Source organism: Protobothrops mucrosquamatus, unplaced genomic scaffold (genome assembly GCF_001527695.2).
Source record: "Protobothrops mucrosquamatus isolate PMUCROS unplaced genomic scaffold, P.Mucros_1.0 scaffold1314, whole genome shotgun sequence".
Taxonomy (NCBI): Eukaryota; Metazoa; Chordata; class Lepidosauria; order Squamata; family Viperidae; genus Protobothrops; species Protobothrops mucrosquamatus.
Genome location: NW_015387515.1, coordinates 309,150 through 324,444, shown reverse-complemented (window position 1 = coordinate 324,444; position 15,295 = coordinate 309,150). Strand labels below are relative to the sequence as shown.

The following is a 15,295-nucleotide window of genomic DNA, read 5'->3' as shown; positions in this document are numbered from 1 at the left end:
GATTTTTCAAGAAAATTTTAATTAACAGAGGTAAAATCCTTGGGAATATGTTCATTTTAATCAGAGGTATATTCCTCATTCTAGAAATGTTACTGGAAGATACAGAAACTTAAAAGAGCTTAAACATAAGCATTCATTTCATATGATGGGAGGATGTTTTGTTTTTGTCTTCCTATTGCTAAATACTATTATTTTTGCTAGAGCCATGGTGCAGTGCTATATTCTTCAGTATGCAACTAATGACTTCTTTCTATTCTGTTGCAGAAATATATGGTGAGGGTGATTTAAACTATGGCTCAGTTCTATTATAAAAGAAACATCAATGCCCCTTACAGAGATCGCATCCCTCTTCACATCGTACGAGCAGAATCTGAACTCTCACCTGCCGAGAAAGCCTATTTGAATGCTGTAGAAAAAGGAGATTATGCCAGTGTGAAGCAAGTCTTGGAAGAAGCAGAAATTTATTTCAAGATTAATATTAATTGCATTGATCCTCTTGGAAGAACAGCTCTTCTCATTGCAATAGAAAATGAAAACTTGGAGCTCATACAATTACTCTTGAACTTTAATGTCTATGTTGGAGATGCTCTGCTACATGCCATCAGGAAAGAGGTGGTTGGTGCAGTTGAGTTACTTCTCAATCACAAGAAGCCCAGTGGGGAAAAACAGGTATCTGGAGAAGCTACCAGTTTATGAAGGAATGTTCACTCCTATCAACCATTCCAAATAAATATCTAATAGAAACACTAGGTCTTTGCACTAAGATCAAGTCTCTTTGAATCAGTAGCTTGATTGTGACAGTAACTCATGAAGGTTGAAAGTGTGAAGTGTGCATATGAAAGATTCAATACTATTTTATTATGCTGCTTCTTTGTCTTATTAATTACACCTTAAAATTAATTATTTCCTTAAGTTCATATCCCCCAATGTGGCTAAATAAATCATTTGACTATAGAGAAAGACATCTAGAGAATCAAAATTGACATTTAATAATTATGGCATGTGCCAAAAAATAATTTCTTAATCAAATCCTTAAATCTTTGCCAGAAAAATTAATAACCATGATTATTTGGCAGAATATTATAGTTTTCTCAGAACGAGGGGTGAACTCCCCAGAGTCCTGAACCCATTTCTTTGCCACTTATTTTTTTAAAATCCCCTATTTCTGAAGATTCTTGATGCAGCTGCCAAGACCTATAACTCTCTTCTTTCCTGAATTTCAGCCACTAGCTTAAATGTTGGGGAAAATCTGAAAAAAGAAACCATATATTAAATCACATTTCAAAAACCAATTACAATATTAATGTTGGCATTTATTCATTCAGTTTTACATCCCAAATCCTGCTCATTTTAATCTGTTACAAGAACCTCTGTGATAAGGATGCATAACATTTTCCTGGTGAATGAATGCAGAAACTGGGTAATAAAAATTATTGTAGTCACTATATACTAAATACATGTACATATATGTTGAATTAGTCCTTCTCTGAACACTCAGTTGTCCTTCAAAAAAGTTAAATGGGGATGGAGTGTTTAGTACTTGAATGAGAAACCATCAGGAAATCCAAGGGTTATAGACTAGCATCAAAATATGCATTTTATTAAAAAAAAATATTGGCAATTTTTATTAGCATCACTATAAGAAAAATAGGCTAAGTATACCCATTCTCAACTTATATATGGCATGCATTCATTGCATATTCTCATATAACTTTAACATCTGATTTAAAGAATTTTGTTCTTCCCAATTTAGTTTCACTTCTAATCTGCAACACATTATTTTCTTCTTCCATATATCAGTTTTAGTTTTGCTATCTTCTGACTGAATTATCACTATGTTCTGACTGAAGAAGCATGAACAGGAAGGAAGAAGAAAGCTACAGGTCTTGATGGCTGCAGCAGGAATCAACCGCAGTGGGGGGGGGAGTTAAAAGCAAGGCAAGGAGATAGGTCTGGGGTTGCATCTAATATAGATGAAATCACATATAATGCCAAAACATTGTTTTATTCTGGCTTGTAGGCAAACCTCAATTCAGTGGAATTATGTAAAAACAAACTACAATTTGTCGTAACCATAGTTGAAAATTCTTATCTCTGCCTTTTTGTATGTAGTAATGAAAGGAAGAAATATACAGAACTCTACAAGAGGTTTGACCTGAAACATCTTCATCGGAACACACTGTAGCTAAGTGCAGAGAAGCAGACCATCCTACTGAAGAATGTCAGACAGTCACCGCTTACTGCTCCCTATGTCTGCTTCTAGCATTCCATACATTCATTATCTACAGAGATTCTCAGTCATCCAGGTCATGGTTTTATCAAAGGGGCAACTGGACTTTCTTGTTTTTCTTTGAAGATGTTTCGCTTCTCATCCAAGAAGCTTCTTCAGCTCTGACTGGATGGTGGGAAATGGAAGGATTTAAATTCTTTGCAGATAGCTGGTCATTTGCATTCTTTTAGCGAGTCATTGAGGCCACTTGGAGGTTTATCTATGTCCTCAGGGCACCTGAGTAGTGCAAATGGGTGTGGAGACTTCTGGGAAATGCTGAAAGAACTATGTTGTAGACTGGAGATAGATGATGTCATATCTCTCCCCCCCTTGAGAGAGGGCTGTTCAATTTTGACATAGATGGTTTGAAAGAGGGATCAAAGAGGCCATTATGTCAAAATTGAATAGCCCATTCTCAACAGAGGGGGAGGGTTATGACATAATCTATTTCCAGAAAACAGATGCTAACAACACTTTTCAAAAAGATTGTTCATCTATAATGTACACAAAACAAAAGAAACTTTGTTTCCAAGTAATGCTCAAGATTTGGAGTAAACGAGAATAGGCATTTTACATGAGCATTTTGCAATCAAGATGTAAATGAAAGAGTCAAATTTCAAAGATGGGGCATTGTCTGTGTTGTGTGTTCACAGTCTCAAGAAACAGATGCTCCTGTTTACAATGTCTATTTCTATGTTGCAAGCTTTGTATGAATATATACAGATAATCTATTCTTAAATTAAGCTATGGAAGCTATCTAGATTTGAACTGTAAAAGCAGTAGAACAGCATTGTTGGGTCTAGGATCTTTCGCCTCCCACCTCCTCCTTGAGCCTCCCGCCTCTGCCCATTTGCCTCCAGCGTTCCTCCCCCATCCATTCTCTGTGGCCAATGGGCCCCTGGCCCTCCACCTCACGCCCTTCGGCCCAACCCATTCGCCAAGGCCCCCTTTGTCCCGGGCTTTTGGCTGCACGGGACAGTTAGCCGCCAGCCAATCAGATGGGTGGCAGGCAGAAGCCATGGTGCTGCGGGAGCAGCGTGCGATTGCCAATAAGGGATTGGAGATGCTTTGGGTGTGTGTGGCTTTTGCCGTTGAAGTGGGGGCATGGGGGGCATGTCAGGTGCTAGTTGGTTATCCCCCAAAGATTCCCTAATTTTAAAACAGCTCTTGGGTGGCCACAGTTACCCAGCATGGGGGGCTCAGGTGAAAGAGGTGCCGGCAATCCTAATTCCCAAAAGTGAGGGGCTCAGAAGATGAGAGGGATGGAGGGCAAAAAAGGAAATCAAATCTGATTGACAGGGAGCATAGTAACCCTGCCTTTACTCTGCAGAGAGTAGATCCCCATTATCAGGGCCCAGCAGAGGTCTTCCTGCCCCACTGTTGCAGACAAAGGGGGGCTTCAGTGAGGAGGAGGAGGAGGAGGAGGAGGAGGAGGAGGAGGAGGAAAATGGTTTAAGCAAGCTCAGCAACTGAAGAGGAGATTCTCCCCCAAAACAAATTTGCTTTGTGGGTGATCTCCCAGCATGACAGAAGTGACCAAAACCTGCTGCAACCACCCAGCAGACAGGTGGTGGTGGTGGGAATAAAAACCACACAGCCCCTCACTGCCAATCCTCAACAGAAATGCTCATGACAACAAAAACCTCAGATGGGGAGGAGTGCGGGTGGGCAGGCATCTTGCTCGGCTGGTGGCTTCATGGGGGAGGGGGGAAGGAGGCAGCTTCATCCCCCCCCAAACACTGCCCTCTCCCGAAAGCAGGATGAAAACTCCAAAAAGCGACAGGGAAAAAAGGTTAAAACAGAAGAGTGCCACACAATGCCTTACTGGAGTCCAAGTATACACTATTCATATCATTACCCTGATTTAATTTAATCACTTTGTCAAAAAAAGCAATAAGATTTGTCTGGCATGATTTGTTTTTAACAAATTCATCCTGGCTTCCAGTAATTGTCTTTCCAGATGCTCGCAAATCTGCCTCTCTTTTTTTATAACAAATTTTATTGGTTTTTTAACTTTTACAACAGAATGCTCAAGACACACCGTGGTGGTTAGGTGATCAATCATCCCAAAACAAAATCATATAATAGCTCAAGTAAATACATTAAATGTTCCCTCTCTATTTTTCTCAAATAATATAACCTATTTAACATAATCCATTTCTACATTACATATCTATAAATCCTAATCCTGTTTTGAACTTTATTAATTTACAGTTACTATAGTCCAATTTAATCTTAGGTAAACGTATTATCACTTTGGGTATCCCTTCTAAAATACTAATCCAGATATATTCTAATTCATAATCTCATAAATCATTGATTTTATCACAAATCTCTCTTATTTCTTCAGATAGTATTTAAATCTCATTCAAATAATTATCATGTCTAAAAAAATAGAACACACCTATTATTACACAAAACATCGTCTTACTAACTTAACACACTCAATTAGTTGTTAAAGCAATCTGAATTTCTAAAAACTTCTTTCATATTCTTATTCTCATTCCATTACAAAATAATTTTCATACAAATAAACATATTATTCCAAAAAATACATTCTTACTCTGTTTAACATATATATTCTAATAATCACAAATTTTCAACTCTAAATCTTAATCCTTAAATCAATCCATATTTCTCAAAACCTTTTTAATCCATTACATATAATTTTAAATTTCTCTTTTTAGTCTTATTCTGGCTTTCTTTTTATGCCAAGCAGGTTTCCATAACAAAGTCTCTATTTCAGCAAATAGATCTCCCATTATTGCTTGTAATATCATTTGGGTCAGTAATAGACCTCCCATCCTCTGTTTTTGACGCCTGGCTCCTGTCTGCTGGATAAAACACTCGATCATGTCCAATTTTATAATTAGTAGTTGATTATCAAAGTTGTCATTATTCTCCAACAATTGTAATTTCAAGTTCATTTCTGTTAGTTTTACAATTGTAGATAGTTTAGTTACAATCATTTTTTGATCATCCAAAGTCTCCATAGGTTGTATGTAAATTAATTCCTCTTCTATTGCTTTTTGATCTGTAGAATGATCAAATAGAGTCTAAAGGTCAGTTTGTAAGTTCACAGTAGAATTTCTGTTTATTATTTCTGCAGTTCTCTCTCTTATTTGGGAACATATTTCCTCAGTAGCTTCATAATTTTTTTTCCAGTATGAGTTTACAGTTGAGTTGTAAATATGGTTTCTCCATTTCAGTAGTAACTAAATCCAATCCTGTTATCTTTTAGTGGAGACTATATTCCAAAACATTTAGTCAGTATCCACCCCCACCAATAACAGCTGTTGGACCAAAAGAAACAAGAAACAGTTGCAGTTTTAAATTTCTCCACAAGATGTCCTCAGTAAACTATGAAAGTCTCTTCCAGACACCAAGAATGAGATTAGCAAAGTCAAAGAGCTGTGGAATCTCTTTTCCGGCTTCTCATAGACTTGTTGTTTTTGTTTTTGTTTTCCAAACAATAAAGATTTATCCCTTTAAAAAAATAAGTCCAAGACATAGGAAAACAATATTCTCCAGCTTAGAAGATATAATAATAAAGTTTTATGGTAAGGATTTTTTCAGGGCCCCCAAGTAACCAAAAATAAAAATAGCCAATAAGAAGTTTTTTCCTTTGTTATGGAAAGCTCTTTTCCCCAGATAAACAAAGGCAGCTCTTTCAAAGCAGGGAAGTAATTCCAAAAGGCTTTTAACAGGAGAGTAGTTAGGCAAAGAGAGAGAGGGAAAAGTCTCACCGGGATCATCCACGATGGTTTCTTAACGCTTAGATGTTCTTTTGACTTTCAGCTGGAGCAGCTAAATGATCGGCCATGTTACTGGCCGATCTTTTCTCTGTCAGCCCTAAGGAGCTGCTTCCTCCCCCCGCAATCAACGAGAGTCCTCCTCATCGGTAGTCACCCCTCCAGGGTGACTTTTTGACCCGATTAAAGGTCTACCGGCAGAGGAAAAGCAGGTAACAAAGAGAGAAGTTTCTTTGTGTGCCTGCACCCACTGCAGCCCAAAACCGGAAGTCTGCAAATCCGCCTCTTGATTATGTTTTCCAAGATGTTCCCAGGTATTGATGTCAAGCAGATTAGTCTGTAGTTTCCTGGATCTACTTTTTTACCCTTTTTGAAGGTTGGAACCACATCAACTCTTTTCCAGTCCTCTGCTAGTTCCCCTGTGCTCTAAGAACTCCAAAAGATTTCATTCAGTGATTCCGCAATCACATCTGCCAGCTCCTTCAGAACTCTGAGATGTAAACCAGTTGGTCCTGGAGATTTGAACTCATCTAAAGTAGATAGATGTTTTCTTACCAATTCCTTATCTATTTTGACCTACACTCTTGTTCTATCTTCCATAATGTTGTTTTTGATAGGCTGGGTTACAGATAGAAAGAAGATAATTGAACAGTTCTGCTTTCTCCTTGCTGCCCATCATCTTCTTGCCATCTTCTCTCATTAGTGGACTGTCCATTTCTTTGACTTTCTTCTTGCTCCTTACATACGGAAATATTTTTTTTGTTATTTTTTTCATTTGTTGTAAGTCTTAGTTCATTCTGAACCTTAACCTTCCTGACTCATGTTTACAGATTTGGGCTATTTGCTGGAATTATATGCCCCTCTTTCCATTTTTTATACTTGGCCTTTGTGTCCCTCAGTTTGTCAGAGAGCTCTTTGTGCAACTATGCTAGTCTCATTTGAAGTCTCTTGTTTTTCTTTCTCTGTGGTACTTTTTTTTAGGTGGGGGAGCTTTATTATCTCATTTGTCAGAGTATCCCAAGCATTCTGTACTGTTTTTCCCTCTAAGATTTCCATCCATGGAATCCTTCCTATTTTCTCCTATTTATTTAGTTTGTTGAAATCAGCTTTTTAAAAGTCTGAAACACTAGTCTGACTTTCTTCAGTCACCTGTACCTTCATTATGGTGAATTCTAGTATGACATGGTCTCTTTCCCCAAAAGTTTCTACAGCTTCCACTCCCTCAACCACTTCATCCCTTTTATAATATACTGACTCTCTAATACACACCTCCACCTTCTGGGAAATAAAATTGTTAGCTAGGTGCTTCAGGAACCTGTTCAATCTCCCATTCCTGCAGGGTATGTTTCCCATTGATGTATTTCCTGTATACCTCAGTTAACAAAAAGTTCATCTATTTCCTTGCTTGGTTGGGTGACCTGTAGTACATATCTATAGCAATGTCATTTTCCTCCTACATTTCCCTCAATACATCAAGAAAATATTCTAGGTGAAATTTCTGTCCTCTTATACAAGTTTCATCCAGCACTCATTAAGGGGGGAAAGGCAGTTGGAGATGCTGAAAGCCTATGACTGGAATGAGCAAATAAGGCAAGCAAAAACAGAAGTTGCAATGAAGGGTTTCAGTTTGTGGAATTGATCAATTGTAATTAAGAAATGTTTTTACTAAATGTGTTTTTTTCTGGCTGAATGGGATGTGTATCTTTAAAAGAAGTGTAGAATTGTGTATTTCTTGAGCACATATTTGAGTGGTGGGCTTGCAGCTGTAGCTGACTCATAGTTCAAGTGCTTAGCTAGGGATGAAGTTGCATTCCTCAGTCACCACTCTTTAGAAAAAGAAAGCCAGTGGTGAGCTTATGGCAGTTGTGAATGGAACTGGAAGTTGCATTAGGACATTTCATGGAACCATAGAATTTTTTGGAGTTGCAACTCCAAATCTCCAAATCTTTGGATTGTGCAGGAAAATCAATTAAAGCATCCTCAAGAGGTGGTTGTCCAATCTCTTCTTAAAACTTCCAGAGATAAGGAAATCAATGAAATACACTTTCACTGTTGTACTGAATGGTACAATGGTGAAAGAGTACCATTCAGTGAAAATGGGAGTTAGACTAGAAGATCTCTAAGGTCCCCTCCAGCCTTATGATTCTACTGTACAGATCGTTTCTCAACAAACTGCAATTTATATTCATTATTTCTAGTTTCTGTGACAATGGAAAATAGTTCCTTCTGTATGTTACCCTTTCATATATGCTGATAGTATGTCTCCAGTCTTTTTTTTCTTGAGACTAATCATCCCAAATTCCATCAGCTTGTTTAGAATGAGATATTGACTTTCCATCTCCAGAAACTATTATCTTGAGTTAATGGTTCCCAAAGACAATGAAGACCCAAATTACCAGTAATGCATAGTATGAAAGTAGAAGGTCAGCAGATGATAGAATGCTTTCCAGTTTATTGCAGAGCATCAAATGTACATTATAGGCATCCTCAACCTACAAACACAATTGGGCCCGGAACCTCTGTTGCTAAGCAGATCCAATTTTACATCCATTTTACTATGATTAAGCAAATCATGTAATTGTTAAAAGAATATGGCTTCCTTATTGACCTCCCTAGAAATGTAATAAATGGTGATCATGTGAGAGAACTAATGGCATATTGCAGCAGTACCTTTGCTGCTGTATCAACTAGCAACAAGACAATTGGGCTGAAATGTTACCTTCACAGAAATGGTTTACAATAATTCAGTGCACAGTAGCACTGACTTCACATCTTTCCAAGTGTCCACAGGCAGAGAATTTGTCTATTCGAGAACTCCCTCAGCATAATCCTGTACACTTGTCTTTAGCAGAATGGGTGAACACTTTACAGAACACCTGGCCCATAGTCCGCAAAGTACTAGATGAGGCCAGGGAGGCATATAAGAGGCAGGCTGACAAGTAAAGAGCACCTCAAGAAGAATTTACAGTAGGAGACAAAGTGTATCTCTTCACCAGAGTTGTAGAGTCTTGACAGCCCTGCAAAAAAGTGGGACCCAAATATGTCATAAACTCAGTGACAGTGAAATTACAGCTGCCAAAAAGCCTTAAGAAAATTCATCCTGTCTTCCACTGCAGCCTGTTAAAACCTTCTTCTAGCTCACCCCTGTGTCCTGATATGCAAGCCCCACCCCCTCCAATTATGATCAATAGGGAGCAGCATTTTGAAGTTAAGGAAATTCTGGATTCCAGACTATTTAAGGCAGCGGTTCTCAACCTGTGGGTCGTGACCCTTTTGGGGGTCACACGAGCCTTTCACAGGGGTCACCTAAGACCATCGGAAAATACATATTTCCGATGGTCTTAGGCAGGGCTTGTCAACCGCCTTCTCTCCCTCCCCCCCCCTCTGCTCCACCTCACTTGTTTGTGGAAAATATGCTGCTTGGCGGCAGTCTGCACGAACTCTACCAAATGTGCCCTGCAGGGGGCGCATGAAGAGCGCAGGCGTAGAGCAAGGCCCTGCCCTCCCCAGAGACTCATTGTGCAGCAACCAGATTGACTTCTTCTCGTGCATGCAGGTCAGCAAAGGGGAGGCCGCTGCAGCACCCAACTCCTGCGCCCGTCAGCTGGCGACCCCCGAACTTGCGCTTGTCAGCCAGAGGTCTAGCGACAGCCGCCAGTCTCCTTTGCCACCCCACCTGTCCTCGACTCCTCCTCCTCCCGTTCATGTTGAGCCCGCCGGGGCTTGACAGGGAGAGAGGGAGGGAAGGAGGAAGGGACTCCTCCTCCTCTCCTAAGCTTCAAAGCACGATCGGCTTCCCAAGGGCGCCACAATCCTCACGAAAGTGGGGGGGGAGCAAAGGGGCGAGAAAGCTCGCGGCAGGCTCGAAGGAGCACCTGTCAGTGTTGGTGACGAGAAATTCCCCACAAACCCAGGGAAGGGGTGGAGAAAAGGAGCCCCCTTTGGGAGGAAACCGCCACCTTCTTCTCCTTGGCTTTGCGCTCTTCTGTTCCTCTGCAGCCGGGCTGCCAAGACTCTGCTGGCTGGAACTTCCTTTCCTTCCCTCCCTCTTGGTCTCTTCCTCCTTCCCTCCATCTCCCATTATCTTTTCCTTCCTTCCTTCCTTCCTTTCCTTCGCCTCCCTCTTTGTCCTTCCTTCCCTCCATCTCTCCCCTTGTCCCTTCCTTCCTTCCTTCCTTCCTTCCTTTTGCCTCCCTCTTTGTACCTCCTTCCCTCCCTCTTTCCCCTTGTCCCTTCCATCCTTCCTTCCCTCTTGTCCAGGATCGGGGCGAGCCTCTACAGCTGATCCGTGCTTCTGCAGCTGTAGCTGCTCTCCTTGGCTCCTACCCAGCAAACTTGCTCGAGCTTTGCTAGAAAACATGCTGCTTGCTAATTTAGCAGAAGCGCGAATCAGCTATAGCCCAGTGCTGATCCTGGAGCTTCTGCTAACTTAGCAAGCGGCATGTCTTCTGGCGAAGCTGAGCAAGTGAGCTGGGTGGAGCTCTCCTCTGTCTCTGCCTGAGCACAGGCAGGTTTGCCGGCAGTGAAGCCCCCAGCCATGCTGGCAGCCTATCCCCCTCCCCTTGTCCCTTCCTGGGCACGGAGGGGGGGGAGGAAGGAAGGGATGAAGAGAGAGGGAAGGAAGGAAGGAATAATGGAAGGGAGGGAAGGAAGGAAGGGACAAAGAGGGAAGGAAGAAAGGAAGGAAGGAAGGGACAAGGGGAGAGAGGGAGGGAAGGAGGAAGAGACTAAGAGGGAGGGGAAGGAAAGAAGGAAGGAAGGAAAGGAAGGAAGGAATGGACAATGGAAGAGAGGGAGGGAAGGAGGAAGAGACTAAGGAGGTGAAGGAAAGGAAGGAAAGAAGGAAGGAAGGAAGGGACAATGGGAGGGAAGGAGGAAGAGACTAAGAAGGAAGTGCACGAAAGGAAGGAAAGAAGGAAGGGACAATGGGAAAGAGGGAGGGAAGGAGGAAGAGATTAAGCAGGAGGTGAAGGAAAGGAAGGAAAGAAGGAAGGGACAATGGGAAAGAGGGAGGGAAGGAGGAAGAGACTAAGGGAGGTGAAGGAAAGGAAGAAAAGAAGGAAGGAAAGGACAAGGGGATAGAAGGGAAGGAAGGAAGGCAGGCACCCATCCCAGTCCCATCCCAGAGACCCACAGATTCCCCCCCACAGGCACTCTGCAACCTGAGTGATCAGCTGGCCACGCCCCCTGGCCATTGATCACGTGACCCTGGGACACTGTGAACGTCATAAGTATGAATCAGTTGTCAAGCATCCGAATGTAAATCACATGACCCTGGGGATGCTGCAACAATCATAAGTGTGAAAAATGATCATAATTTGCTTTTTCAGTGCTGTTGTAACTTCAAACAGTCACTAAGCGAATTGTTGTAAGTCGAGGACTACCTATACTTTCCCATTTTTTCCTTTTTTGGGGGGGGTCAAGTTTTTGATACCCCCCGACCAGCTGGATGGGGGAGTTGGGGGTCACCACAACATGAGGAACTGTATTAAAGGGTCACGGCATTAGGAAGGTTGAGAACCACTGATTTAAGGGGAAGCTCATCCTATGGAAAGATTTTCTGCCCTCTTAATAATATAAGAAGTAAGTAGTGGAGTACCCCAAGATTCAGTATTAGGCCCAGTACTCTTCAGCATGTTCATAAATAATTTAGATGAAGGAATAGAAGGGGAACTCATCAAATTTGCAGATGAACCCAACCTGGCAGGAATAGCCAACACCCCAGAAGATAGGCTCAAGATCCAGATGGATCTCAATAGATTTGTCCACTGGACCATATCCAACAAAATGAAATTTAACATAGAGAAAACAAGGTCTTACATTTAGGCAAGAAAAATCAAAAGTACAGACTAGGTAAAACCTGGCTCAACACTAGTACCTGCAAGAAGGATCTTGGAGTCCTAGTGGACAACCATCTAAACATGAGCCAACAGTGTGCGGCAGCAGTCAAAAAAGCCAATGCAATCCTAGGTTGCATTATAACGGATAGAATCAAGATCATGTGAAGTACTAGTATCGCTTTACAAAGTCTTGGTAAGACCACACTTAGAATACTGCATCCAGTTTTGGTCACCCCAATGCAAAAAAAGATGTTGAGACTTTGAAAAGAGTTCAGAGAAGAGCAACAAAAATAATTAGGGGTCTAGAAGTGAAATCATATGAAGAACAATTGCAGGAACTGGGTGAATTGCAGTCTAGTGAAAAGAAGGACCAGGGATGACATGATAGCAGTCTTTCAATACTTGAAGGACTGCCACAAGGAAGAGGGAATCAACTTATTTACCAAAACAACTGGAGGCAGGACAAGAAACAATGGATGAAAACTAACCAAAGAGAGAAGCAACCTAGAACTACGAAGAAAACTCCTAACAGTGAGAACAATTAACAAGTGGAACATATTGCCTTCAGAAGTTATGGGTGCCCCATCACTGAAAGCTTTTAAGAAGATACTGGACAACCATTTATCAGAAATAGTATAGGTCTCCTGCTGGAGCAGGGAGTTGGACTAGATGACCTCCAGGGTCCTTTCCTACTCTGGTACTGTTACTATTACTGTAACTATGATAATACTATAATATTGATGGGGGGAAAGGCAGATGACAGCAAGCAAATTGATCAGGGGTTTCAAAGACCTACCTTATGAGAAAAATACAAAATTTGATTACAAGACAAAAATAAATGATTATGGAGGAAATGATCAAGATGTATAAAATCATGGTATGAACAAAGTGGACAGGGACAGGTTTTTTTCAAAATATTAATAGCATGGGTTGTCCAATGAAACTGTCTGGAAGGTAATTTAGAGCAACAGAAAATTAATTTATGGAATTCATTACAAAACATGATAATGGCCACTCACCTGAATGGTTTTAAAGGGGGCTTTATAATTATATGGAGGAGAGATGTATTAAGGTTTTTCAGTTTTGAAAATCAATGCACTGATAATGTTATCTAGTCTGAGTACTGAAACATCTGCAAGAAAATACCCAAGCTCAGAGAGCACCAAGGACATCTCAGAATCAATGTTATATCCAGATTGGGGACAGCATGCCCCAAAATATAATTTGCAAGGGAGGGAACAAAGGTAGGAGATATGTATGTATATCTCCACCTACATTCAGATTCATCTGATTGGTTATAGAACAGGATTTCATGGGCTATTTATATGTTATGTATAAAACTGCATTGTCTTAAATAGGAAATGCAAACCAGAGTCTAAAGTTTAGCACAGCATTGAAATTATGCATGTGTACCTAATCTATGTTAAAAATAACTTTATTAGAATATCATATGAAACTATTGACACATAAAAACAAAGCTGTTAAATAAAAGAAATACAATAGAAAGATATAGCTGAAAATGGTAAATGGCAAAAATATGATAATGTATTGATTTTTTCAAGTTACAAAGCAAATATAATTAATTTTAATAATATGTTCTATAGGAAATGTATTTTGCTTTTACTGAACTGCCATAGTATTTTAATCTTTTTTTTATTCAATTTTTTATTGATTTTCAAATAAACAAGTTACAAATATGGTATACATTAATAAACAAGAGAAAAAAAATCCCATATTAAATATCTATTCCGAGATGCTCAGCAGCCTCCCGCCTGTGTCCACCCTCTCTCTCACCCTTCCTGCCTACTTCCCTCCTCTCTCTTCTCCTCCTCCTACCTACACCTCTCTCCTCCTTCCTCCTCTCAACTACCCTACACATCCCACCTCCTTCCTTTCCTCATCCTTCGGACGCAGTTTGGGGGCGCCAGCCGAGCATCTCATCTTCTTCAAATACATTATTTCACTATAACAGTTTAATATACCAAAATTTACATTTACATCTTTGATCCCCTCCCCCCCCCCTTGGACTTCCCAGAACCGAATACAGGGTTATGCACATGTCATCCCAGATCTAAATAAAACTACCCAAACATAATACAATCAAATATTAACATACTTTAACTCTAATAAAAAAAATACCAACTTGAGATAAATATAAAATATGTATAATATAATAAATAAATAAAAACAATATAAAATCTACTCAAAAGCTATATAATATTTATTCACTTCATACTTTCTCTGAATATAATCTATCCATCTTCTCCAAACCAAAATAATTTTTTCTTGAGATTGATCTTTCAAATATACAGAAATCTTTGCCATTTCTGCAAAATACGACACCTTTAATCTCCAATCATCCACAGTAGGTAATACATTCTTCTTCCAATATTGAGCAACCAATAACCTTGCTGCCGTTATGCAATACAACACCAAATTCATTTCTATGGGATTTAAGTTTTCCATAATACCCAATAAAAATAATTGCGGTGTAAATTTTATCTTTTTCTTAAAAATCTGTTGGATATTCCACCAAATCTTAATCCAAAAAGCCTTTACATCCCTACATGTCCACCAGATATGATAATAAGTTGCATCTAAATTACCACATCTCCAACATTTAGGCTGCAAATTAGGATACATGCAAGACAATTTTTGGGGATCCAAATGCCACCTATAAAACATTTTATAAAAATTTTCCCTTAAATTCTGCGCTTGAGTAAATTTCACATTTCTTACCCAAATTATTTCCCATGTATCCAGCAAAATTGGTTCTTGAATGTTTTGAGCCCATTTAATCATACAATCTTTAACTAATTCTGTTTCAGAATCCAATTCTATTAAAACACTATAAATTCTCCTAATATGAGCTCTACTTTGATCTTTAGTCTGCTTTATCAAATTCGCATCCTCCAAAGTTAAACCAAGCTTTTGATCTATATGCCACCTATCTACCAATTGACAATATGAGAACCAGGAATGGAGAATATTATCTCGTTTCAAATCTTCCAATAATTTAAATTGCCAATCCTGTCCCCTCAAAATAAGTAAATCCTTATAAGAAATCCCCTCCAATTTAACTCCCCTCGTAATTCCTTGTATTGCATGTTCTGGAATTACCCATATTGGAATTTTAGAATTTAATTTATAATAATGCTTCTTCCAAACACGCAAAAGTGCAGTCCTTAAAATATGGGTCTTAAAAACTTGATCAACTTTCTTATCAAAAAATAAATACCGTATTTTTCGCTCTATAAGACGCACCTGACCATAAGACGCACATATCTCCTTGATTAGTTTCCACCCATTGTTTCTTGTCTTGCCTTCTGGGGCTTTGGAAAATAAATTGATCCCCTCCTCTTTGTGGCAGCCCCTCAAATACTGGAATATTGCTATCATGTCAACCCTAATCCTTTTCTCTTCCCATTTCCTGC

The 15,295-nt window shown here is 39.8% G+C and overlaps 1 protein-coding gene across 1 annotated transcript in view; it reads left to right on the top strand.

Annotated features, from left to right (window-relative positions):
- The first annotated feature begins 289 nt into the window (after window positions 1–289).
- TRPC4 (transient receptor potential cation channel subfamily C member 4) overlaps window positions 290–15,295 on the top strand; it is a 251,856-nt gene continuing 236,850 nt past the window's right edge. Inside the window, exon 1 of the mRNA XM_029285122.1 lies at window positions 290–669. Within this exon, the coding sequence (XP_029140955.1) occupies window positions 292–669 (378 nt within the window). The 5' untranslated portion in view covers window positions 290–291. The remainder of the gene's footprint in view (window positions 670–15,295) is intronic.